This window comes from Fukomys damarensis, unplaced genomic scaffold (genome assembly GCF_012274545.1).
Source record: "Fukomys damarensis isolate Sample0158 unplaced genomic scaffold, DMR_v1.0_HiC HiC_scaffold_8, whole genome shotgun sequence".
In the NCBI taxonomy this organism is placed as follows: domain Eukaryota; kingdom Metazoa; phylum Chordata; class Mammalia; order Rodentia; family Bathyergidae; genus Fukomys; species Fukomys damarensis.
Window position 1 is genome coordinate 11,405,697 of NW_022900920.1, and position 25,961 is coordinate 11,431,657.

Here is a 25,961-nt window from a genome sequence, read left to right on the forward strand (position 1 = left end):
TCTTAAAACTGGGGTATAGCTTACAGGTAGAGCTATTGGGTTCAATCCCCAACACTGCAAAAAGAAAAGCCAAAAAGCTTGAAAAAGGATAATGACCCTTGGCTAGCTGAGACTTAAGCTGAGTCCTGGAGGTTTCTTCTTTTCTAGGCAGTGACCCTATTATTGAGGGATCACTATAAGGAAACGAGGGCTCCAGGGACTCACAGGGCTAAGGTGAGCTGTGTGGTAGCAGCAGCTACTTTTCACGAGAATTCGTTGTGTAATGACCCTTTGGGACCGTCGCTAGTGTGGGCATCTCTCCCAATCTTAAGTGGCATGAAAATTGTTACCTCTCCATTTCAGCACGACCTATCTTCACTTAAAATGCCTGGCGCTGTGCTCTTGGGAAAGAGAGGTGTCACTTTTTCATGAAGGACCAGGGTACAAGCTGGCCTCAGAAGCAGCCTGTGTATAGAAGAACTCATGGTCCATGCTGAGAGTTGGCTCAGCAGTGAGGCTCACATCACTTCCTTGTTGTACCTTAGGTCTAGAAAGGCCCGGACTTCTTGTTGCCAACAGAGAACTAATCTATATGTAAGTGCCTCTCTGAAGGTCTCTTCTACTCTTCCTGTCTGCCTCTCTCATGGGCTACATACCACCCCTGCCTGGGATGAGTCTAGCCATTTGGCCTGCCAGGGCAAATGACAAATGTATCTGTCAGATTGCGATTTTAAGAACGAACATGGAGAGATCAATCAGAATGAATCATGAATGGTCCTCCTTTCTGTTCTAAAAGCCTTAACATTTTATTACTGAGATCATCTTATATATGTGTCATAAAAGTGTTGAGCCTTAAGAGTATGGGGCTCTTGAAAAAAATTAGCCTGACTTCTTAATCTTATAACAGAGATCTGAGTGATGCAAACACAGAAGGATCGAGTCACCTGATTGAGCCGCACAGGCAGCACAGGCAGCATGGGACAAAAGCTCCCACGTGGCACTGAATAAGCCTGTGGATTCCATCCCAAGGCTCCTACTCTGCCCTTGGGGAGGGAAGAAAGACCAAGGACAGGACAGATAGCCAGGAGCAGGTACTTAGGTCCAGACATGCAGGCTGCTCTAGCCAAGTCACTTGGACAGTTGTAGTACACACTGTTCTTGAGGGGTCCTCGGCTAACTCCAGATCTGACACTCACAGTGCCTATGACACTGCAGTCTAGATTTGTGCTGAGGGCACAGGCAGACATGGCCATTCTGACTGCCCTGAGACTCCATCTGGGAGCCTAACCAGGTCCTCCTGTGGAATATCTATGTCATCAGCATTATCCACAGGCTGTCTTACAGCCTTATGTTTGGAAATTTTTCCACATTTCTCTTTATGGATAAAGATCCATTTGAAAAAAGCCCCATCCCTCACTGAAACAGAAAGGCAAGGAGCTCTCAGAAGCTTTTCTAACTTTCCCTTGCCATGAGATGGGGCCTTCCTTTCCATGTCTAATGATACTGGGGAGCTCAGGAAGGTCAGGAGTCAAAAGGTTTCTGCAAGGGAATTTGACTCAGGGTGAAATGAGGTCACCATATGGGGCACGGCTCTCCAGGCTCTGCTCCTGCCCGAAGGGTAGTCAGGAAGGTGATGCCATAGCCCATGCCTTCAAAGGCCATTTTCAGCTTTTATCTTGTTGCTGCATTTTTCATCTTTCTAGCTTTCCAGTTACTGCAGACTGCTGCAGCTATTCAAGAGGCAAGCAGGTTGGGCGGTACCAAGTTTGCCCTAGGTAAAAGAGAGTAAAGTAGACAGATTTTGGCCTCCTGTTAGCAGAGGAAAAAGTCTCTGAAGCAGAGAGGAGAGCAAAGGCTGTCTCAGTTAAAGTAACTGTAGGCTTCCTGTGCCATTTGGAGAGGAGGAAGTCAAGCCCTGACAATGCCGAGGCAGGAAAAGTACCTTAAGTTGGAAGGATACCTGAAGGTTTGCTCAGGATCTGGGCAATGCCACCAGTCTTTCTGTGGTCTGAGATATAAGGTAAACCTGAGAGCAGAGTGTAGGTGCCAGAAAGAGCTTAATCTCAAATTGGAGTGAGCCCACGTTCCCAGAGGGCATATTAAAGCAGTGAGAAGGTACCAAATTGTCATCAGTTATTTATTTAAGGAGCTTCTCTAAGAGGATTACATATCATATTGATTAAGGTTTTAGGAGAGAATTCCTTGTTATTGTTAATGATGAAAGTAGGTGGGAAAGTTATATTAATCAATAAAGTTGTATTAATCACCATAAACACACATATTGCTCATAATTCTTTAATTGCAGGAGCATATTATGCTACAACCACCTGATGGCAGTGTACCTAAATATAGGACCTAGTTTTGTTTAGGCAAATAAATGCTTTAGATATTAAAACCTGCAAAACCCAATATGATAAGTGATGGCAAATGTCAGAGCAGGATGAGCCACCTGGTTTGATACTAAAGAAACTGGGGGATATCAGTGATGTCAGGGGTGCCAAAGCTGTATGTCCATCTGATCCAAGAGGGCACTCTTCTGATTTTTCTATTTGCTTCAAGAATCAGATTTTTCCTCATCTCCTTTGGTCTCATATTTCTTAATTACATGAAAGTGTTACTACAAAGATTAGCAACTGCTGTGCCAGGAACAGAAGCAATTCAGGTTTTTAAGAAGTCCCAGCACCGACAAACAGGGCCAGTGTCATGACCTGGAAGGGATTCAGGATGTTCACCACACTGCCAAATCCCAGCTACTCACCGAGGTTGTACCACATGTCTCTGATTTCAAAGCCAATCTGTCTCCTCATATCTCCATACCTGAAGGCCAGGGAAAGAAAAAACACTGAGTCACTCTACAGAGCACTTGAAAATCAGACTCATAGTATTTGTAAGGGGCAACCCAAGTCTCCCATCATGGAGACAAATAAAAAGTGACAGAGTTTTAACTTCATTTGCCATCAAAAGGAACCCAAGGAAGAGGAACGAAGACAAGAAATCATACTTTCTCTTTCCTAAAGATGATATAACATCTTCGTGGGAGCCTGGGAGAAGTTTGTGGGAAGCATTTTGCTTTCTGTGGTCTCTTGGCTCCTGGACCTAAGGGGAAGTTTGCTTTCCACGCACATAGGCCCCAAATAACAACTTACTGCATATAATAAGTAGTGTTCCCACGGTTAAAAACCCTGGAGTCAGGGAAGACCACTTCCAAATTTCTTGCATTCTTCTATATCATCTTAAATGTAAGGAATGGCTTAATGCCAAAATATTTCAACAAATGTTCCACTAGATTTTGTTTACCAGGGAAAATAAATGCTAATTTTCCTCCCGGTGGGCGAAGAGAGGAGGTGTGTGTTTCATGAGTAAACAGAATTTGATGCTTCAGAAGATAAACCTTTATTAGTTTGTGAGCAATTTAACTTTTTCCTTTATTGCCTAAGGAAAAGGATGATTATATTAAAAATAATAATTTGCACAATTATCATAGAGTATTGTAGTCGAGCAGCTGTGTCATCGGGCTTTTGCTCTGTTCATCCTTGTGGCAGCTGATGTGCCATGGAAAGCGAATTACAGGCATTCGTGTGGCTCTTCAGGCAAAGATCCTCACTGATAAATCAACAACCATAGCCTACTGTCACCTGGTTCAAGTCTCTGGTGCTCCGAGCACCTGTCTGTCACACACAGCAGGAAGGCTACACCAGCCTGCTCAGCTCACCCGCAGAAGAGCAACCTCCCCTGGGAAGCTTGTCACCTGCTGGGGAGGCGCCAGGTGCAGATGGAGAAACTGAGCAAGGCGTGGAAGTGGCTTCCTCTGAGGACAAACTGTTACATGTAAGTCCAGCACAGATAAGCACTGATGCAGGTAACTTGTGAATGAAGGGGGTCTCACTTGTAACCAAGGTCACAAATGAGGAAAGGCCAGTGAACATGCAGCAGCAGCAAAGCTGTTAGACCTGAGTTCATGAGTGACCAGGAAGCATCCTTCCATGTATAAAGAGCACCCCAAATTACCCAAGAACTACGTAATCTGAACAGTGTTAAGTTGTACATCCTTCTGAGGTCTTCTAATTCCCACTTTATTCCAGCATAAATGGAAACAGCACTAGAGCAGCCACTACAGCTCAGGCCGAGGCAGGATACATCCTGCCTTGGCTGTATGATTATCTGGAACATGGCATCCGCCCTGGTACTTGACAGTGAGAGAGGAAAATGAAAGTAAAACTGTTCCCAAACTCAGCATTAACTTCTTCTGAAGTTACTGAAGCTCTCCCTGTATAAGTGGATGGGTCGCCTTCCAGACAAGCAGGGATTGAACAGACCAGAACATAGTATGTATGGATGGGAAGGGGTCCTAAATCATATTTAGCTCCCCTAGCACTTCTAGCCCCTGGAAATATGTTCTAAAGCCCTCAACATGCCAAGCAGGCCAGAGGCCCAAGAGGAGGTGGAAAACATGAACAGTGTGGCTGGCCTCTTGGAAACTGACTAAACTAATCTTTGAATATCCTGACTTCTCTGCTACATGGAATTCGTTTTTCAACCCAGAGTCGGAGCAGTAACTCTAAGAAAACCTAATGCAAGGTTAACCTTCTTCAGTGTCTCTGCCTCTCTGGTCTCTGACTCAACCCCTTCTGGATCCTTTAATGATGACAGTTATAATGAGTCAAAGGAAATCCAGGAGTGTTGTGGTATGGCAAGTTTGGATGGTTCTTGAATAGCCCATGGTGATAATGTGCTATTTCTCCAGTGTTGGTAAGGAAACTTAGGTGCTGGGAAACATGCTTCATGAAAGGTGCCTTTTCTCCAGGAGCTACGGCGAGGCCTACAGGCCAGGGTGAGGGACTCACTCTCTCAGTTCCATGTTCCAGTCTTCTAGGTGGGAAATGACTTGTGTGGCAGGCAGCACTTGAGAAATGGGGGATTAGCAAAAACCAGAGAACATATCTTTCACGATAAGCAAGCCTATTGCATGAGGCACCAAAACTGTTGTTTAACAATCAAATAAGACAAGGCACGAAATCCTGTACAAGGTGACAAAGAGGAGCAGGAGCCAGAAGGTGAAGGGAAAGATTGGATTTCCCTGGCAGTGAGATTGATCTTTTCTTTAGTTTTAATAAGAAGATAGCTTTGATGAATCCATAGATGCCTCAGAGTAATTCCCAAATCGAGTCACAGCTGTCATCAGACCTCAAGAGGGCTTCCTGAACATTTCCATGTTCTTTCCGTGGAGGAGAAAAATGATAATAATTGAGAGTATCTGGGCTAAAGCTCATTACCTGGAAAGAGATTCCTGGCTGATGGCAACCCTAGAGACCACAACTAAGTTCTTCTGGAACATTTTAGAGTTGAGGGAGCTGGACCAGTTCTGCGGGGAGAAGCAGAGTGACGTGGCCACAGGTTCAAGGCAAGGAGAGAAAAGAGGCCAAGATCTCAGACCACAAATCCACATCCTTCTCCTGTGCACATGTTTCCCACATCGGCAAGTGCTACACAAGACACAGCACTGTGGCACCTCTTTCAAAGTGCTTTTATTTCATTTTATAAGACTATGAGGTGAGTGAGCAAAACATTGATGCAATCATCTTCCAATGAGTAGGCTGGGGTTGGCGGCAATGAATGGACATATCTGGTGCCATACAACAGCATGGATCAGGGGTTTCCTTGCTTTGTCTGGTTCTTCCCACCACCTAGCTCACCTGTGCCTACCAACAAAGTGATGAAGCACAGGAATGTAAGCACAGGAGGCAGCCTTTCTACTGCCTAGGATCTACACCAGCACCTGGTTTCCTACATCTTTAACCCAAGAATGGAAAACCAATGTCTGCCAGAGCCAGCCCAGTTTTTGAAATAAAGTCAACCTGAGTCCAAATCTAGGCACATATGGGAAGGTTATTTAATCTGTGTGATCCAAATCCACAGTACTAGGAAAATGATTCAGGGTAGTCATCTCCCAGGCTTTTGTGAATCATGAAAGAGATGATGCCTCTGTGTATCTGAGAGTGCTGGAGAGCACTTGAGCCAAGTTAGTTTCTTCCTTTAAAATCTCAGACTGGACTTCATCACAGTATCCACTTCATGGTAGCAATGGTCATTTGGACCAATTCATTAAGTGAGCATTTGATGTGTCTTTCAGACAAGACTCATTTGGCGCAGGGGACTATCAGCATAGCAAGATGGACAGACATGAACCCAATAATCACACAAGACATACATATATCTTGTACACATAACATAGCATCTGCGAGTGTGACCTTGCTTATAGGGATATTTGGATGTAACTGGATAAGACGAGGTCACACTAGAGTAGGATGGACCCTAAATCCAATGACTGTTGCCCTTATTAAGAAAGGGAGTTTGGCCAGGCATGGTGACGCATACCTGTGATCCCAGCACTCGGGAGGCTGTGGCAGGAGGATTGTTGTGAGTTCAAGACCAGCCTGGGCTACATAGTGAGTGCCAGGTCAGCCTTAACTACACAGTGAGATCCTGTCTCAAAAAAAAAAAAAAATAAATAAAGAAAGGGAGGTTAGAGGCATAGACACACAAGAAGGAACGAGAGAGAACCTGATCAAAACATGGAGCACATCAAAATTATACAGCCATAAGTCAAAGAACACCAACTACTGGGGACAGCCACCAGAGCTACAACAGAATCTCCCTAGGAACCCTAAGAAGAACTCAACCTGTTAACATTTTTGATGTTAGACTTCTGACTACACAGCTGTGAGACAACAAATTTTTGTTGTTTCAGGGTACCCACTTGTGTATATTGTTACAGCAGATGGACCTGGATTAATACAATGATCATTCAGCTAATATCTTGGTTCAGTAAATTGTCAGGACCCAGAGTCGGAAAAAAATGCTTCCTTGAGGAGGGAGAATAGGATGAGATCTAACATCAAGGCTTGAGGAGCTCCACTCTATATTAGGATGCAAGAGTTTAAACTTGATCAGGAAATAGGCTAAAAGGCAAGGAGGAAAACCTAGCATGAAATGCTGGGAGTGAAGAAAGGAGGTGCTCAAAGATAAGAGTGCTGTAGTTTGGATGTGCTTTGTTCCCCAAAGGTTAATGTGCTGAAGCTTGGTCTCCAGTGGTACTAAGGGGAGGGAGAAGCCTTCACAAATCAAGGGGATGTGATTAATCCTCAGGAAAGGATTAAAGTCCACCAGAAGGCTAGGTTAATTCTTTTGGATTAGGTCCCAAGGGTATGAGTTTTAGATCTTCTAGCACAGAGTTCGGGCTCCAGGCTGGATTACTTTCTGAGAGAGAGGGTTGTCAAGCAGCAAGTCAGCTTCTAATTCTCACACAAGCATCCTGACCCCTTTTTCCCTTTTCCCTTCTACACCATCCAGCACAAGACCCTTGCAGGAAGCTGAGCAAATGCTGCTACCACATTTGAAATTTCTCACCTCCAATACCACGAGTGAAAATGGTCTTAAAGTCCATTTTCCTGAGCTAGAGCAGAAGTGAATAATAGTAACAGGGCCTTACTCCTTCTAAGTCCCCACCCCGAAGGGTAAAGTTACTATATTGATCACTTTACTCATTATAAACATATATTGGGTGAGTCTTTGATTTTGTTTTATATCACATGGTTCAAAGTGATAGATTAATAACTACCACAAATTGTCATTTTCTAAGCTGATTTTGAGTCTATTGTTGTTGCTGATTTTATCACTTAGGCTAGTGTTGTGATTGAGCTAATCTGTTATCTTTCCTGGTATAAGGAAAATGAGATTGCCCCCAGATTTATCAGACACTAAAATCCTAAAGACCAGGTATATCTAGAAGACACCTCTGAGAAGCAATCATTCCTTAAAGTTTCCAAGCACAAGCAACAAAGATACTTATAATAATAATGTCTAAGTATCAATCCAGGAATTAAACCAAGAACTATACCAACAACAATACTAGATATGAAAAGACATTTAAAGAAGATACAGTCTTGCAGCATACCAAAAGCAAATTCTGCTGAAAACAAGATGGAAAAGTCTGATAATCAACCACCTGGACAATCTGAGCTGACAGCACAGGAAGTAAAAAAACAGGTGAATGAGGTAATAGAAATATTCAAAACAGAAATATTTTCCCAGATAAAAGACATGATTATAGACTCTAGAAAAGAAATAGATAGGGCCAGGGATTTAGCTCAGTGGTTTTGCTACTTGCCTTGCAAGCGCAAGGACCAGAGTTAGATATCCAGTACAAAAGCAAAGCAAAGCAAAGCAAAGCAAAGCAGATAGATAAAAATATAGATGCATTTAGGATCATGATGGAAGCCATGCATTCTCAGCATATTAAAGAAATGGAAACCATGAAGGCCCAACATAAGAAAGAAATGGAATCCATGAAACAGATTCAATACTTGCCTTGCAAGCGCAAGGACCAGAGTTAGATATCCAGTACAAAAGCAAAGCAAAGCAAAGCAAAGCAAAGCAGATAGATAAAAATATAGATGCATTTAGGATCATGATGGAAGCCATGCATTCTCAGCATATTAAAGAAATGGAAACCATGAAGGCCCAACATAAGAAAGAAATGGAATCCATGAAACAGATTCAAAATGATATCCAGAAGATTAAAAACTCCACTGAAAGTATCCATAGCAGACTAACCCAATCTGAAGACAGATTATCAGATATAGAAGACAGGATGGTGGTCAATGACCTTGAAAAGAGATCTCTTAAAATTAGAAAAGGACCATGAGAAATTAATCCAACAGCTCCCAGATGACAGAAAAAAGAATAATATAAGATTAATAGGAGTCCGGGAAAAAATAGGAGAAAGCACAAATGATATAAAAACTGTTCATAGAATTAATGATAGAAAACTTCTGAAACAGTGCAAAAGAACTTGACATACAGATAAGTGAGGCATATAGGACTCCAACTAGTTATAATAAAATCAAATTTACACCTAGACATATAATAATCATAATCAAGATCTCAAAACCCCAAAGAAGTACAAAATACTACATGCAGTCAGAGAAAAGAAACAAATTATATGCAAAGAAAAGCCCATCAGAATCACAATAGAGTTTTCAACACAAGCCCTCAAGTCAAAGAAAGCCTGAAGTGAGGTATGTGAAGCTTTAAAAGAAAACAACCTCCAGCCTAGGCTGATATATCCTGCAAAATTATTTTTCAAAATTGATGGAAAAATAAGATACTTTCCTGACAAAAAACACCTGAGAAACTTCATGAATAGCAAACCAGCACTCCAAAAATTCTTTTAAATATCTTAGAAAAAGACAATGAAGGGTACAACTCCATGAGGCCCAACAGAGCAAATCTAATAGAATTTAAAGGGACAGGGAGAAAAATAAGCAAGAACCAACAACAGGAAAATAACATGACAATGATAAGTCAATACATATCAGTTATAACCATCAATTTCAGTGGCCTCAATTTACCAATCAAAAGAAATAGACTGGCAAAATGGAATAAGAAGCAAAATCCAACAATATGTTGTATACAAGAAACACACCTAGTGCAAAAAAAAAGCCCATAGACTGAAAGTGAAAGGATGGAAAACAGTTCTCCATGCCACAGGAGCTCAGAAAAAAGCATGGGAAGCTATCTTACTCTCAAAGTAAATTTCAAACCAAAACTGATTAAGAGACACAAAGAAGGCCACTACATCCTTGTAAAGGGAATAATTCAAGAGGAAGAGATGACAATCATAAATATATATGCATCAAATATTAATGCTCCCAACTATATAAAACAAATATTAAGGAACATGAAAAACCAAATAAGCACTATAGAGGACCTAAATACCCCACTATCACAAACAGACAAAAAATCAATAATGAAATACTAGAACTGAACCAAGCTTTTGAACATATGGACTTAACAGATGTCTATACAGTATTCCACCCCACAAAATCAGAATATACATTCTTTTTGGCTGCACATGGGTCATTCTCCAAAATAGACCACATACTAGCTCATAAAACAGGTTTAAATAAATGCAAATGAACTGAAGTTATCCCATGTATATTATCAGATCATGGTGCAATTAAGCTGGAGATCAATAGCATAAGAGGCCATAAGAACTTCATAAACACATGGATATTGAAAAACACTCTCCTGAATAACCAATGAGTCACACTGGAAATTAAAGAAAAAATTAGTTTTTTACAATTTAATGAGAATGCCAATGCAACATACTGGAGCCTGTGGGATACAATGAAATCAGTTTTATGTGAGAAATTCATAGCAGTGAATGCCCATACTAGGAAAACAGAAACTAGGCTTAATTAACTTTTAGACTCAAATTAACAAACTAATGGCAAATCTTAAGCTCTTAGTAAAAGAAGAGCAAAAGAAACCCAAAGCTCATACTAGGGAGGAAATTATAAAGATTGGAGCAGAAATCAATGCAATGGAGACTAAGAGAATAATACAAAAAAAAAATCAACAAATCAAAGAGTTGGAATAAATAAAATTGATAAAGCCCTAGACAACCTTATCCAAAAAATGGAAAGAAAAGCCTCACATTTCATGCAATTAGGAATGAAAATGGTGAAGGCACAACAGATCCAGCAGAAATCCAGAAGATTATCAGTACATACTTTGAGAACCTGTACTCTAAAATAAAATGGAGAACAAAGAAGAAATGGACAGATTTCTAGATACATATAAATTACCAAAGTTGAATGAAAATGGTATCAAAACTCTACAATCAGTGAAATTGAAAACGTAATTAAAAATTTACCAACAAATAAAAAGCCCAGGCCCTGATACCTTCACTGCCGAACTCTACATTTAGAGAAGAACTTTTACCACTACTCTTTAAACTTTTCAATGAAATTGAAAGAGAAGCAATACTTGCAAATTCATTCCTGGAAGAAAGTGTTACTTTGATTCTAGAACCAAGGAAAGACCAAAAAAAGAGAACTATAGGCCAATCTCCCTAATGAACACAGATGCAGAAGTCCTGAATAACATACTGGCAAACAGAAACCAGAGAGTCATCAAGAAGATTATATACCCTGACGAAGTCTGTTTCATCCAAGGGATGCAAGGGTGGTTCAACATACATAAATCAATAAATGTAATACATTATATTAACAGAGTAAAGGACAAAAACCATATGATCATCTCAAAAGATGCAGAAAAACCACTCGACAAGATTCAACACACATTCATGATAAAAATCATACAGAAAATTGGAATAGATGGTCTTTATCTCAACCTTTATCTCAAAGGCTATCTATGAAAAGCCAACAGCCAACATTATATTAAATGGTCAAAAACTGAAAACTGTCATGCTCAAATCAGGAACAAGATAAGGATGTCTACTATCACATCTTCTGTTCAATATAGTTTTGTAAAAATTAGCCACAGCAATTACACAAGAGAAATAAAAATAATAAAAATAAGAAAGGAAGAAGTGAAACTGTCATTATTTACAGGTGATATGATACTCTACATAGAGGACCCAAAAAATTCTGCCAAAACACTTCTCAATTTAATTGACAGATTCAATAAAGTAGCTGGATACCAGGTAAATCAATAGCCTTCTTGTATACAACAGACTCACTGAAAGTGAAATTAGGGAAACAATTCCTTTCACAATAGCATCCAAAAAAAAAAAAAAAAAGATATATCTAATCAATCTAACAAAAAGAAAGAAAAGACCTCTACATTAAGAACTACAACACTCTGAAAAGAGAGAATGAAGAGGATATAAGAAAGTGGAAAGGTAACTCTTGTTACCTTTGTAGGAAGAATCAATATAGTGAAAATGGTCATACTTCCAAAACTGCTATACTGATTTAATGCAATCCCTACTGAAATCCCAATAGTATATTTCACAGAACAAGGGAAAACAATCCAAAAATTCATTTGGAAGCAGAAGACACCTACAATAGCAAAGCAATTCTAGGCAGCAGAGACATGGCAGAGGGTATCAATTGTCTACTTGAAAGTATACTACAAAGCCATTGTGATAAAAACAGTCTGGTACTGGCAAAGAAACAGACGTGAGGATCAGTGGAACAGATAAGAAGATGCAGAAACAACTCCTGACATACTCAGCTACCTTATCTTTGACAAAGGAGCCAAATGCCTTCACTGGAGGAAAGATAGCCTCTTCAATAAATGGTGTTGGAAAACCTAGATTTCAACTTGTCAAAGATTAAAAGTAGACCCGTATCTTTCACCATTCACTAAACTAAAATCCAAGTGGATTAAAAATATAAATATTAAACAGAAACACTAAGTTTGTTGGAAGATAAGTTAGGTAGAACTCTCGAAGACATTGGCATAGGAAAAGACTTTATGAACAATTTCTAAGTAGCATGGGAACTGGCACAAAGAATCAACAATTGGGATCTCATCTTTTAAAAAAGTTTCTGCAGTGCCAGAGAAACCACAAGCAGAGCTAAGAGACAGCCCACAATATGGGAAAAATTTTTACCAGTTATTTCTCAAAGGTCTACTATATTGAATATATAAAGAAATCAAAAAATTAGATCCCCACAAATATAAAGACCCAGTTCAAAAATGGGCATCTGAAATGAACAGATATTTCTCAGACAAAAAAGTAAGAGCAGTAAATAAACATATGAAAAAATGTTCAACACCTCTGGTCATTTGAGAGATGAGAAGAAAACAACACTGAGATTCAATCTCACCCCAGAAAGAATGGCTGCTATCAAGAAATCAACCAATAACAAATGCTGGTAGGGTTGTGGGGAGATAGGAACCCTTGCTCATTGATGATGTGAGTACAGATTGATGCAACTACCATGGAAATCGATATGGAGATACCTCAACAACTAGGATTAGAAGTCCCATTTGACCCAGCTATTTCTCTGCTGGGCATCTTCCCAAAAGAATTAAAGGAATCAGGGCCAGGGATTTGGCTCAATGGTTCTTTGATCTGCCTGGCAAGCAAAAGGGCCTGAGTTCGATCCCCAGTCCAAAAAAAATTTTAAAAATAAATAAATAAATAAATAAATAAATAAATAAAATTAAAAGAATCATACCACAGTGATATATGCTCACTTATGTTTATAGCGGCACAGTTTGTAATAGCTAAAACTTGGGAATTGCCCAGTAACTGGAGATTGGATAAAGAAGATTTTTTTTTTTAATAAAATGGAGTAATACCCAGCCATAAAGAATGAGAAGCTAGAGATATTTATAGCTAAGTGGACGCACACTGAGGTGATTCTCTTAAGTGAAATTAATAAGTCACACATGTGTACATACTGAATAGTTTCCCTGGTGTGAAAAACTAAAAGTGAAATAAGGATCAAAATCTATAATTGATTTTGTGTAATAGGAAGAAAAGGTCTGAAAGAGTAGAGGAAGTGGGAAGGGTAGGGAAAGGTAAAAGGGAAAAGAAAAAATATGTGAAATGGAAAAACATGTAAACAATGTCTTTGTAAACAGAGAAGGGTGGGAGGGCTGAAGGGAGGGCTTGGGAATGGGGAAAAATAAGAACCAAGATAAATCACATAAAGGTACAAGATTCCAGTGATGAATGTGACTGTATTGTGTACCTAAAATGTACCAACAAACTTTTTAAAAAATGAACTCCTATTCTTCATAAAGTACACTGGCCATGGTACTTTGTTAGAGCAACAAGGAACAGATTAACATACAGAGAAAAAAGGACAACAGCTTTGATGGACCTGGAGACAGCAAAGAGGATAATGTATTTCCCCATCACCAGTTTAGTGGAGTTTGTCCTGGCCAGGGGTACTGAGGAATATAGGGCCTATAGCATAGTTGAGTAACAGAAGTTGTGGCAATAAGCGGGAGAAAGAGTCAGAGAGAGAGAGAGAGAGACAGAGAGAGAGAGAGAGAGAGAGAGGGAGAGAGAGTCAGAGTCTAATATGCAGGGTGAGGCAATTTTGTTTTAATGATAAAGATAGTAGTTTCTTGGGGAGTTGAGAGGAGATGGGATCCAAATGGGACCAACAGCAATAAACCTTGTTACACCCTGGGCCAACCTGCCTGTGCCAAGATTTATCTTCCTCCACAGAACCAGTCAGTGCATACGGGGCACTTAATTAGTTTTGCCAACATGAAGTTGGCACAGAGTTACTGCTTATGAAGTCTGTCTCCCGGGGTCCCCTTCTAATTCCTAAAGTCAATTTGTTTTGACTAATTTAAGCCTCTTGAAAAAATAATTAGCATTAGCACAAACAAATCGAATTGATCATATTTCCTATTATGATCTGTAATATAGAATCGTAGCTTCCGATTAGGTCTCTCTGCAAAATGGGGCTTGTCACAGCACATTTTCAATTTCCATAAAAACTCATGCCTACAGGTCAACTTAACAAACACCCAGGCATCCTGGACCTCAGTGTGTGGTGAGATGGAGATGTTTTTATGTGGTAGATTTTAACAGAATTTTTAAAAAACGGAAGCCTAGGTACCCATGTGTGAGAAAGGGCCTTTGTGTGTATGTGTGTTTGGGATGTTTGCACCTGGTTCTGATACAGGGCTAGATTTTGCCACCGAACTTTACTTTCTTGTACTGAATTTTCTTATTAAGTACTTTATGCTCAGACAGATTGGAGGCTCAAACCATGAACCCTCTTCTTCTCTTCTGTAACAAAGTCTTGAAGACAGACAGTTCCTGGCCACATTGTCCCACAGGATGACCAAGGGTAGCTTGTATACTGGAATTATCAAGCTGGTTGCTAATCAAAAGACAATGTCTATATTTTATTCATATTTCCTGAGCCCCAATAAAGTAAAAGGCCTGGGGCAGGGTGGGAGGGAGGAGTGACAGCCAGATTTCGCATTCTGTGGATAACCATCCCTGTTTTTGAGTCCCCAGCATCAAGGATGTCCCAAGGTTGAGCTAGCTACATTTTATCATTATAGACTTTGATTCCTAGTGGTTATTTATTTTGTGGTTCACTGGAAAATCTTGTACTAAATTTGGGTTTGACCCAATCTGCTCTCTGTTTGGCAGGGTCTATGCTTTTATGTAACTCCCAGGCTTTGGGGAATGTGGCTGGGAAGGGAGGATAGAGCACCAAACAAGAGGGTTAAACAGGCAGGTCTTTTGATACAAGAATTATCTACAAGTGTGAGCCACAGTTCTGCATGCAGACCAGGCAGAGATAAGGGGCTGCCTGGTTGGTAGGAACAAAGAGAAAGCTAGTCCGGAAGGAGTGGAGGATGCCCACTCAGATGACCATGGTTGGATTCATGACTCCTGGAGCAGCAGATAGGGCACATGGGCACTGTCCTGAGGCTACACAATGACACTGAGCTCCATGTCCACATGCAGCAGGTGGCTCTAAGGGATCCAACTCCACTATTCCCTTAAGCTTCTACAACCCAGAGCATTTATTGACTTGTAGACAGGGCCATGTCTTTTTTAATGTGACGTCCCCCTGTGGACTGACTATTCTCTCCAGTTAGTCAGTTAGATGGACCTCTCAGCGTCCTTCCCTCCCAGCCAGGAAGTCTGATCTCGCAGGAGACCTGTGGCTCCCCAGGTTGAGTACTCCAAGCTCATCTCCCGGATGACAAAGGCCTAAGTCACCACCTACTTTTATCCCACTCCACTCCTTATTTTTACTTCTCTGCTTCCCCTATTAAACTGTTAACATGTGCATCATGAAATTGATTTCTTCCTTCTCTGTACTTAGTACCTGGACCACACCTGAACACACAGTAGGCTTTACCCCTTTTTATTAACTTAAAACAAATCAAAATATTTCTAGATACCAATATTTCTAGGTAAGTACCTAGCAATTTTAAGCATTTGAGTCAGACACCTCATGCTGGTTTTTGCTATTTAGAAATAAAATTTGCAAATGGATTATGAAGTATTTAAGGTCTATCAAGGGGCATACAGAATACAAAAAACACAGGTGACTGTCCATAAAAATTCATGCCACAGAGCCTCACAAATCACCAGGATTATCTTAGACGGGGAATACTTTGTCCTTGATGGCCTGTCATTCTCACACACCAAGTCCATGACCCTGGAGAGGCTCCTAAGAGTCACAGTGGGCCTGAAGCCACCCTATAGATTCTTGCAGTGAGAAGTTCTGAAATGCTCAGGTCTTTTCCTTTGGAAACCTGTGAGAACAGTTAGAAGGGAACTCCAGAGCCCGCTACCAAAGCTGTGAGATATAACTAACGCCTATCCAAAGGATGGCCAGCTCTGAACAGGAAGACACCAGCTGGCTTACTTAATTTCCTTTGGCTTTGAAGCCTCTGAATCTACATCGCCATATGGGAAGTGAACATTTTCTCTGTCGGCCAAGGAGGTACACTGCATGGTTAGTGCATCCGCTGGCATCACTTTGGCTTAGGCTGTTGGCCGAGCAGCAGGAAGAGGGCCCATTGCAGAGCTGCTCACCCTGGCCTGGAGAGTACTCTGCATCAAAGTGCTTTATAGGCTCTTTGAGGCAGATTTCCAGTTTAAATGCTTCTCTTTTCTCCCATAGGCACTCCTACAGGTAGGAAGTGCAGATGCCTGGCAACAAATGGGTTCTGGAGTTAGTTGGTGCTGCACTGGGCTCCTGATGTCACTCCTCAGTAAGCAGAGCCTGCGTAGGCTGAGATCTCCAGCCGAGGCTGAGCTTTCCTTCTGTGGGACGGATAAAAAAGCCTGAGGATGTTACAGGCCTGTGCGAGATACACTGTATGTTTTTTAGTTTGTACTGGTTACTAGTACTTCTATGTCAGCAATTTCCACCACAAGAGCGCTGAAGCAAGGACAGTGAGGGTCATAAGCAGCCATCTCTCACTTCATCTTGGCCCCAAGGATGCATAAATGTGAAGAAGCAGAAGCTTCTATTCTGGATGCTGTGGTCCAAGGTAAGTGAAAAAAACCTGTGCAGGCTCTGAAGAGGTGCAATGGGCCAGCAGTCATAGGCAGGGACCACTCAGCCTTCACTGCATAAGGCTTGGCAGGTACATTTCTATCTTCTGCACATGACCACTGCTTACATCATAGCTCTTAGACTGCAGTTATCCAGCTTGGGGAGCGGGGGATTGCAACTGGCCAGGTGAACGCTGATATTCAATTAGACAGGTATAGTTCAAATGCTTGGAGGTCCTAAGAGCATCACAGGTATAAAACCTTGGGCTCTGAGCTGACTGGACTCAGAAGCCAGCTTTGCACTTTGGCCAGTTGTGTGACCACCCTGAACTTCACCACACTCTTCGGGAAAATACAGATGATGAGAGGCATTACTGAGTATTTTTGCTTTTTATTGATTATATATGAAAAATGCATGCAAAGTACTTAGGTCAATGGCACATAGTATAAGCTTTGTAAATTACTTGCTAAAATACACTTTACTCTGAAAGGACAGTGCGCCTTCCATTTGCCCTGCAAAGCTAAACACTTGAAGAAAACAAAGAAGGTTGAGCAGCTGCCATCTTCCGAAGTTTCCTCTCTAACCTCAGGAAACAGTAGTCACCAAAGCCTTGGTGCAACCAGGACATTGCAGAGGAATTACAAATACAGCGACCCAGCAATAGTGGTGGCAGTTCAGAACTCTTCTTTCTTAAGAATATTCATGACAGAGGCACTCAGAACAGTGAGAAATTAGTGAAACTGAGGCAAAAAGAGAAGAGGCTAGACCTCACAGTACCTAGATGTTGGCAGAAAACTTGCAAACAATTGCTTTCCTTTACACTGGAGCAGGAGCAGTGCAGGATGTAGACTGAGGAGACAGAGCCAGAGGCACCTGGCAAAGACTTTGGCTTTCATGGAATTTCAGTGAGGTTTGCTTGCACTGACACAGAGACCCATTCAGTTCGCTTAAACTTCCTACCTGGAACAAGACAGGGCTTGTTTGCTGCCAAGAAGAAAACCACTAACAACTCAAACTCCACTGTAGGCTTTTGGACAATCCAAACAGTGCCAAGGGCTTTCATCGGAAGCCTCCTTTTAAGAAGCAAACTGGAGAATTAAGCAATAAAGAAAACCACATGTGGAATGACATCAGAATAGTGCACAGGAAAAAATCATTATCTCCAGAAACTCAAATTTTGTCTTGTGCTAATTGTCTTGAATTGAACTGACATTGAAGCTACCAGGATGAATCCTGCAGTTTTAGATTCATGAATTAGAAAAGGCAATCCCTAATTCACGATTAAAAACCACCCTTTCATTACACTGTGATTACAACTCAATTTGTACCTAGTTGGCTTAGAGATGACAGGAAAATTATGCTAATACAGCTGGAGGCTCCTGCATCTTCAGAGCTGGATGAGGACTTACTTGTTAAGGATTTTGGCTCTCTTAGCACTTGAAAAATTCTCCAGTTGCAAGGACTCTTGAGTGAGAAAAGCCACAGCCAGATGGAAGTAGTTGTTCCATAGCTGAAATCCAAAAAAAAAAAAAAAAAAAAAAAAAAAAAAAAAAAAAAAAAAAAAAGGAGATGCACAGTTGTTGAATAGCTTAATACATGATTTCAAAAAGGCTCTGGGACATTTATCCTCTGATACATACTTCTGAAAAGTTAAAAAGACAGGAAGGAAGGAAGAAAGGAAGGAAGGAAGGAGGAGGAAAAGAAAAAAAAGAAAAGAAAAGAAAAGAAAAGAAAAGAAAAGAAAAGAAAAGAAAAGAAAAGAAAAGAAAAGAAAAGAAAAGAAAAGAAAAGAAAAGAGGAAAGAGAAAGAAAGCAAGCTTAAAGAACTGCTGGGAATCCAGAGTCGAGGTGAACGTATTCAAACCCTAGCTATGCAGTCTGCAAGAGCAGCTAATTTAAGCCCTCTCAATGCCTCAGTTTCCTTAAAGAATTTTAACAGCACTTACCTTAGAGGCCTGCAGGAAGGATCAAAGAAGTAAATATATGCACAAGTAGATACAGTGGCACAGAGCATGTGATAAACACTTACTGAATATTAGTTCTTATTCTCATATCGTGGAGACCTTATCAAATAATACAGGTTTCAATTATTTATGTGGACATTTTCCCCCCTTTTTTGGTGGTGGTGCTAAGGATCAAAGCCAGGGCCTTTGAGCATGGTAGGGAAGCACTCTACCAATAAACTGCACTCAAGCCTCTAGGACAATGAAGGCAAACCTTTAGAGCTTTCAAAGATACAAGCAGCCTGCTGTGGTATGTGTACTATAGATTCACCACCACTGCCCTCTGATCTCTTTACTATCCCAGAAAATTATCCACATACTCCAGAAAGGATACAAAAATCAAACTCTTCTTATTTCACTGGTTAGGCAAAGTATCATTTGCAAGAAGTTTGTGTCCGTTTTCTACTTACTAACCAAGGATGATAAATGAGATAGTTGCAAAGAGTTATATCAAAGTAAGATGATAACATTATTGGCTCTGTATTTAATTACCTGTGAGGAACATGGAAATTTAAGAGCTTTCACAAGATATAAGCTTTTGTTGGACTCTGCTTATCCAACACCAATTAGGAACTGGTATTTTCTACTGCAACATGACAGTGCCTTTGATCTTTACAGAACTGCCAGGGAGGGACTGTAGCCTCATCCTGAACAGGAGAATAAGAATTGTCCAATATTACAGGTAACAGGTAAAGTGGGCCAGGTACCCTGAACCTCACAGAAAACATTCTATCACTGTCCAGAAAGCTGCTTTCTCTTTTGGTCTCTTTTCTAAACTGGGTCACTCAAGTACAGAAAATACAAGTTGTTCTTTTTCATTCTGGTTTTGGAACTAACATTTTCCTTTCCACAGCACTGGCAATCACTGGCTAATGCCCGCTGCATTTTGAGAATCATGGTGTCACACATAGGATGGGACCACATCCTGCATGGTGCCAAAACACATTTTAATTTATACACGATGCCTATAAAAACACCACCGCCAACAACACATGAATGCTTCTTTTTAAACATCAGTATCACTAATGCCTTATTCCTTCTTTTCATTTATAGGGCCAGGATTATTACAGAGCCAGAAGCATGCATGGTGTGATCATGACTCTTGCCAAACCTTCCTGAAACAACAAGAAACAAGCTAGTGTTCTCTCAAACACTGTAAGATTTCCCCCCATGACTTATTTAACAGTTTAGCAGAATTCCAGTTAAAATACAAGTGACGTGTTTTTCTAAGAAAAACTCAATTACCCAATTTTCAACTTCACATTAAAGAGAAAACATACAAAAATAGAGGTGTACTGACTCTACTAGCTAGCATAAAGCTTTAGGATGAAACCACTAAGGGAACAACACAGAAAACAGATGAGACAAACATGTATACTTGCAATTACACTAATGACAGCACTCTAAATCTTAGAAGAACCCATTGACAAAATTTGTGGGGAAAAGTGAAATTAGACCCTTTCCCTAATGGTGGTTGTAGATATCAAAAGCAGATTTATAGGCCTGGGGATTTAGCTCAGAGGTTTGGTGGCCTGCCTTGCAAGCGCAAGGAACCGAGTTCAATCCCTGGTACCAAACAAAACAAAACAAAACAAAACAAAACAAAAACCCAGATTTATAATCTGAAAGTTAAAAGAAAAAAAGTAGAACTCTAAAGGTATTAGCAGATATTAACTACAAAAAAAAAATTAAACTTATAATACCGAATCAGGAAGAGATTTGCCAAACAAAACGTAAAATAAAATAGTTATAAAATGATTAATTTGACAACAGAAAAGTCAAGTATTTCCATATGATAAGCTTGCATACATGTTTAGTTAAGGTAAACTGGGATTAAGATTCCAAATATGTAACAAAAATAAAAAAAAGACAAACAGCCCCAAAGAAAAATGAGCAGACAAAATGATTAGGCTGTTCATAGCAGAAATCCCCACGGCTACAAAGCATTCTCAACCTAACTAGCAGAAAGTGGCTGCTCTCAAGGAAGGTTGAGAAGTTGCAAATTGCTAACACATTTTAGGAGGGCAATTTGTCATTATCCATCAGGTTTAAATTCTTATACCATTTTGCCTGGCAATCAAACTATTCTGTAGCAATTCATTTGCTAAGGTGCACATGTCTCATGGGTACCTGGTTGTAAGGCTTAGGATAATGAAAAACCACAAGAAGCTTGCAGGCCATCAGTGTAGAAATGGCTGAATAAATGTTGTTACATTTGAATTGTGGAAAATGACAGGACTGCAAAACACAGGGTAGGAGCCAATTTTAAAAGCAAAAAGAAAACATACACAGGCCTGTATAAATGATTAAAGTGTCAGGAAATGAACACAACAATTAGTTACAAGTAACCCCTACAGAGAGAGAAAGAGAGTTGCAAAAGGGTTAGAAGGAGTATTTTATAGTTAACTTGGTATACTGATGTAACTTGCATAAATATTTTACAATGAGGATGTATCTCTTTATGACATATGAAAATGAGCAGTAAGCAGACACAATGATAAAATTATAATAAGTAACATTTCTAGATGTTTAGCACTTGCTATATATTGTCATCTTGTTCTACAATGCTGATAATCAGAAATTTAAAATTTTAAAGTTATAAAACAAATAACAGCATAGATACCTTAGAACTTAATATACTAAGCATTCCCGATGAATTTTCTGAAGGCAATGCAAATGGAGAAGAATATAGGTGTCTAATTTTTATTATCTAGTAACATATTTTTGGACCATTCATTGAGTGTCTATTATTTTTTTCAAGTTCCTTCTCAGAGAACAATCCTACCCAGGAAACAGCATGTGAATGATTCCTTTTTATTTGCAAACTTCAGTAAAATATTCTAAGTAATAATAATGACAAATAAAATCATTATTAGCAAGTACGCCTCCAGAGTGCAATAAACCAAGAGCCACAAATTCCAGCTGCACAATGAATAAAAATCATGCCAGGCAAAATCAGTGCTTATGGAGTGCACACCACACACACACACACGCATTTCTGAACCTGATGACAATTCTGGGTCTGGGGCCATTACAAGAGACACGGAGCCTGTAAAGATACTGGGGGAAAATGGTTCCAAAAGCAAGATGAGCTCAGTGAAGCAAGCCAGATTCTCCATTGATCCCTTACTCTCTGTGCTTTAGCACCGAGACAAGCTTGGCAGCCCCACACACTGAGTCAGTAGCCTCCCTGCTTAGAGAGGCCCTCCTTGTCACTCTGATTCAATAGGTTCTCTCTGAAATAGCTCCATCTCCTAACTTGCTAAATTGAGCAAACACCTTGGAGGCACAGTTTTCACTCCTTAGGTTGCAATGATACATATCGTAAATTCCATTTCTACACCTCAGATGGGCCACCAATTAAGTTTGAAGATGAGAAATAAACTAGCATTCACCGGCCATTTGTTTTACCATGATTCTTCCACAAAGGATGTGTCTGCCTCTTCTCTTACCTGTAGCTCAAAATTGGCTTGATCCAAAAATTTCTTGTTCAGCATATCTGCATACTGATTAATCGCTCTCAGGAAGACTCTGAAAGATCAAGAGAAAATTACATAATTACACTTTGGCTCTGGCACCTTTATGGGTTTGGCATTTCAATTAGCTACCACCCCAGAGTGTCGGGGGTTTTTGGATCCAGCCAAGTCTCCCCATCCTGTGTGAAGTTGGAAGGTTTTGCCTATGAGAAACTCACAGAATTAGATGCACATATTCTCCAAATTAACCAAGGAAATAAGCACAAACAGAATGAAGAAAATGGACCAAAATAACAGCTCCTGAAAGTAATATCTGAAAAGTATCACTAAAATAAAATCTAATACTAAAAAAAAGTAAGTAAATGTACAAGTAGAATCCTTCCCTAAAGTTGAAATGGTGTATCGGTAAATTATCTTTGCTTAGCTGGCCTTTTAAAGTTATGAATTTGAAAGCTCTCTTAACATAACCCTGCAGGCTTGGAATGCTTTGGTTCAGTATTGCTATGCTTGCAAGTATGGCTTACTTTAGTAAGATCTGACCCACACTCCACAGGTTAATTCTGCTCATATTATACTTGTTAAGAAAACTACAAGGCTTCAGCTAATAGAAAAGTGATCTGACAAGAATTTTAGCAGGATTTTTAATTATTTGATTCACGGATATTATACAATTTTAAGTACATTCCTCAATACCTTGACTGTACTTTTCTATGATGAAACATGCAATTTGCGCTGTCACATCTGACTTCAGAGCACTGTCTTAACCTTGTTCACTCAGTAGATTTGTTTTATAACCCTTGAAAGTGTTAACAATAATAAAGCTCACTCCAGCTACTTCATTATAAATCGCGCTCTTCTCTGCACAAGGCAAGCATGCAAGAGGAATTAGCATTAGGTCACAGATAATAAACTTAATTACACTTCCCTACTTAGACAGCAGGAAGCAGCCAGAGTGTAAAAAGAATCTAGGTTACTTAGTAGTAACTTCTGCTTTCTGTCAACATCATCTCTTTGGCTAAGCACGCCTAGAAAGTTGGGTATGTCCTTGCCATCCCAGAGTTGCTAAAGGGCAGTGACCCTGGGAGGAAGAAAGAAGGGATTCACCACACTGGGCTATAAAGAGGACTCTATCAGCACCTGCCTCAGCCATCTCCCACCAATACCTACTGTCTCTGCAGTTTCCCTCAGACGCTCCTGCACACAGTTCTGAGAAAATTGATCTGCAGACTTCATTCGGAAGCCCATCACCTGGAGACAGGACCCATACATGTGGGCCATGCTGCAATTTGTTATCTCAGTTACAGAAGTTGCAGAGCACTTCACTGCAAACATTAAAATATAACCAGGATGGAGGAATTAGTGTTTTTAAGTAACCCTTAATGGAGGGCCATGGAGATGACTGCTTTGTCCATTAACCAGGAGCCAAGGCTGGGCAGCAGCATCCATCAGCCATGAGGCTGCTAGATTTTGTAAATATAAGAGACCCAATTCAATTTGAAAAATAGCTCTTGTTGAATTTTGTAATTAACTTTTCTTTTTTCGTAAAGCTGACCATAGGACAGTTGGTCATTCTGACAAATTAATGTAAGACTCAGGACAGAGCTCAGGATATGCCTTATATCTATCTATAGGAGGACTGGCAACTCTGGTCAACCCCAGTCTTGGGCTGGGGCCTACTATGACACATTCAGCCCTCAGAAGTAAAGGACCTGAGGTCAAAGAGAAGATGGTCGACTTTACCCCTCTGCCCTAAATCGCACCTCCTGCCCCACCTGCCAGCTGAACACAGCAACTTCCTGTTACTACAAGAGTGGGCTCATATGAAATTCAAGAGCACCAAGCTTATGACCAGCACAATTTTTTTTCCTTCAGCTTTAGAATTTTGCTGTTTATGAGAGTACTCTAGGGTCTTTATGAGCTCTAAGAAGACAGTTTGCAGCTCTCTATGACAATAATGACAACTTTCCTAGAGTATGCATTATTATTACAGAGTAATTATTTTGCCTCAAGATAGCACCCTAACAGTTGCAATATGCTACTTCTAATTAAGCTGTGGAGCAATTTCAGCTAGTTAAATAAAGATATTTCTCAAAATGACTTTTTAAAAAACATGTCATGCTGAAATAATATGAAGGCTGAACAAAAACTTTTTAATGAACTGTCAGCTGAGAAAGAGCAGTGCTGAGAGATAGATTCTATAATTTAGATTCTCTATAAATTTTTTAAAAAGCCAAGACAAAAAACAAATAACACAGAATGTGAGTTGCATGAGGAAAACTAAAGGAAAGATCAAATAAAAATCATAATCAATGCAGTAAACAAAGATCAGATGAAGCTCAGGCTCCGTGAATTAGAGTGGCATCACTTGCAAAAAGCCATCCAGGGCACACATAAATAATACCCTACTGTTTATACTTGATGGGATTAAAAACTTAGCTATTCCCTCAAGTCCACTTGAAGATAAATCAATTAGCTAACTAGACAAAGGAAAACATAAACAGAGACTAACTTTTAGGTAAGAATATCTATTATTCAATATAATTCATAAGTTATTTCTAATAAATGTCAAACTGGAGACCATAAATAAAAAAATCATATTAGAAGGATTTGCATAACAGTTTCCTTTCAGTAGGAGCTCGAAAAAGGATCAAATTTGCAATTGGACAGGGGAGAGGATGTCGTACTGAACCTAAATGAAGGGCTCTTGCTGGGCTCTACACAGCAAGATGGCAATCCATTTTTAGGCAGACAACTCGAGGAATAGCAGGGTGCAAATGGGCTTCCCTCTGCATCCCTAATAACTGTATCTGTGCCAGGCACTAGTGGAACTGGCTTAGGGTTAGGAAAGCCCTCCAGACTGTGCGCAAATGGTAGGGATCTCAAAGATAGTGGTTACGTTGTTTTCCAAGGGCCCTCCATGCTCACCCAGCTCCTGGCACAAGATACACGCTAACGAGGTAACTGTCGCAGGAACAAAGAATGACGAGTGGATGGATGGATGGATTTGCCTGCAGATGAGGCTCTGACCTCAACTGGAGGGCTCAGGGATGCCAGAGAATTTGGAAGCCTCTTGCTCTCTCTGGAGTCTCTGCAGATTTTCTATGGCAGGTTCAACTCTTTTTACATTCTTCTTACCCAAAGTTTTCAGGCTTTTGCATCTCCGGTTGAGCGTTGTTCCTTCTCTCTTCTGACCTCCAGAGCTCATTCTTTCATTCTCTTTCTTTTTCAGATGCTTGTGCCTTGAAGAGCCTTGTCTTTTAAATATCAGAGTCCCCCACTAAATCTAAAAGGATCCCTTGCCACTGTGAAATGCCCTGTGCTAAGAAACTTTTAGTTTATAGAGGTACTCGTAAATCTCTCTAAGCCAAGGTGTCCAGGACTTTCCACCATCCCAACAAAACAAAAACAAGTAAAAACACTCTGAGCTTGTTCTCTGAGGGTGGTAGAATCCTTCCTCCGGCAATCTGAATTTCTAGTCTCCCATTCAGCTTGGTAGCATGTAAGCATCAGGATGTAAGGTACACAGACAGGGCATAATGCATGGCTCTTGAGAAAGATGCTTCAGACAACAGAGAGCTGGACAGAAGGAACAGAACTGGCAGGTGTAGCTTTACTCTTTTAGCAAGGACCCGAGTTTGATCCCTGTTACAAAAAAAAAAAAAAAAAAAAAAAAAAAAAAAAAAAAAAAA

General features: G+C 40.2%; 1 protein-coding gene across 1 annotated transcript in view; it reads right to left on the bottom strand.

The window, feature by feature from the left end:
• Dock1 (dedicator of cytokinesis 1) overlaps positions 1 to 25,961 on the bottom strand; it is a 523,445-nt gene that overhangs the window by 93,959 nt on the left and 403,525 nt on the right. The window contains exons 32-34 of the mRNA XM_033761232.1: positions 22,249 to 22,327; positions 18,203 to 18,303; positions 2,738 to 2,796 (exon numbers count right to left, since the gene is read on the bottom strand). Coding sequence (XP_033617123.1) covers positions 2,738 to 2,796; positions 18,203 to 18,303; positions 22,249 to 22,327 — 239 coding nt within the window. The remainder of the gene's footprint in view (positions 1 to 2,737; positions 2,797 to 18,202; positions 18,304 to 22,248; positions 22,328 to 25,961) is intronic.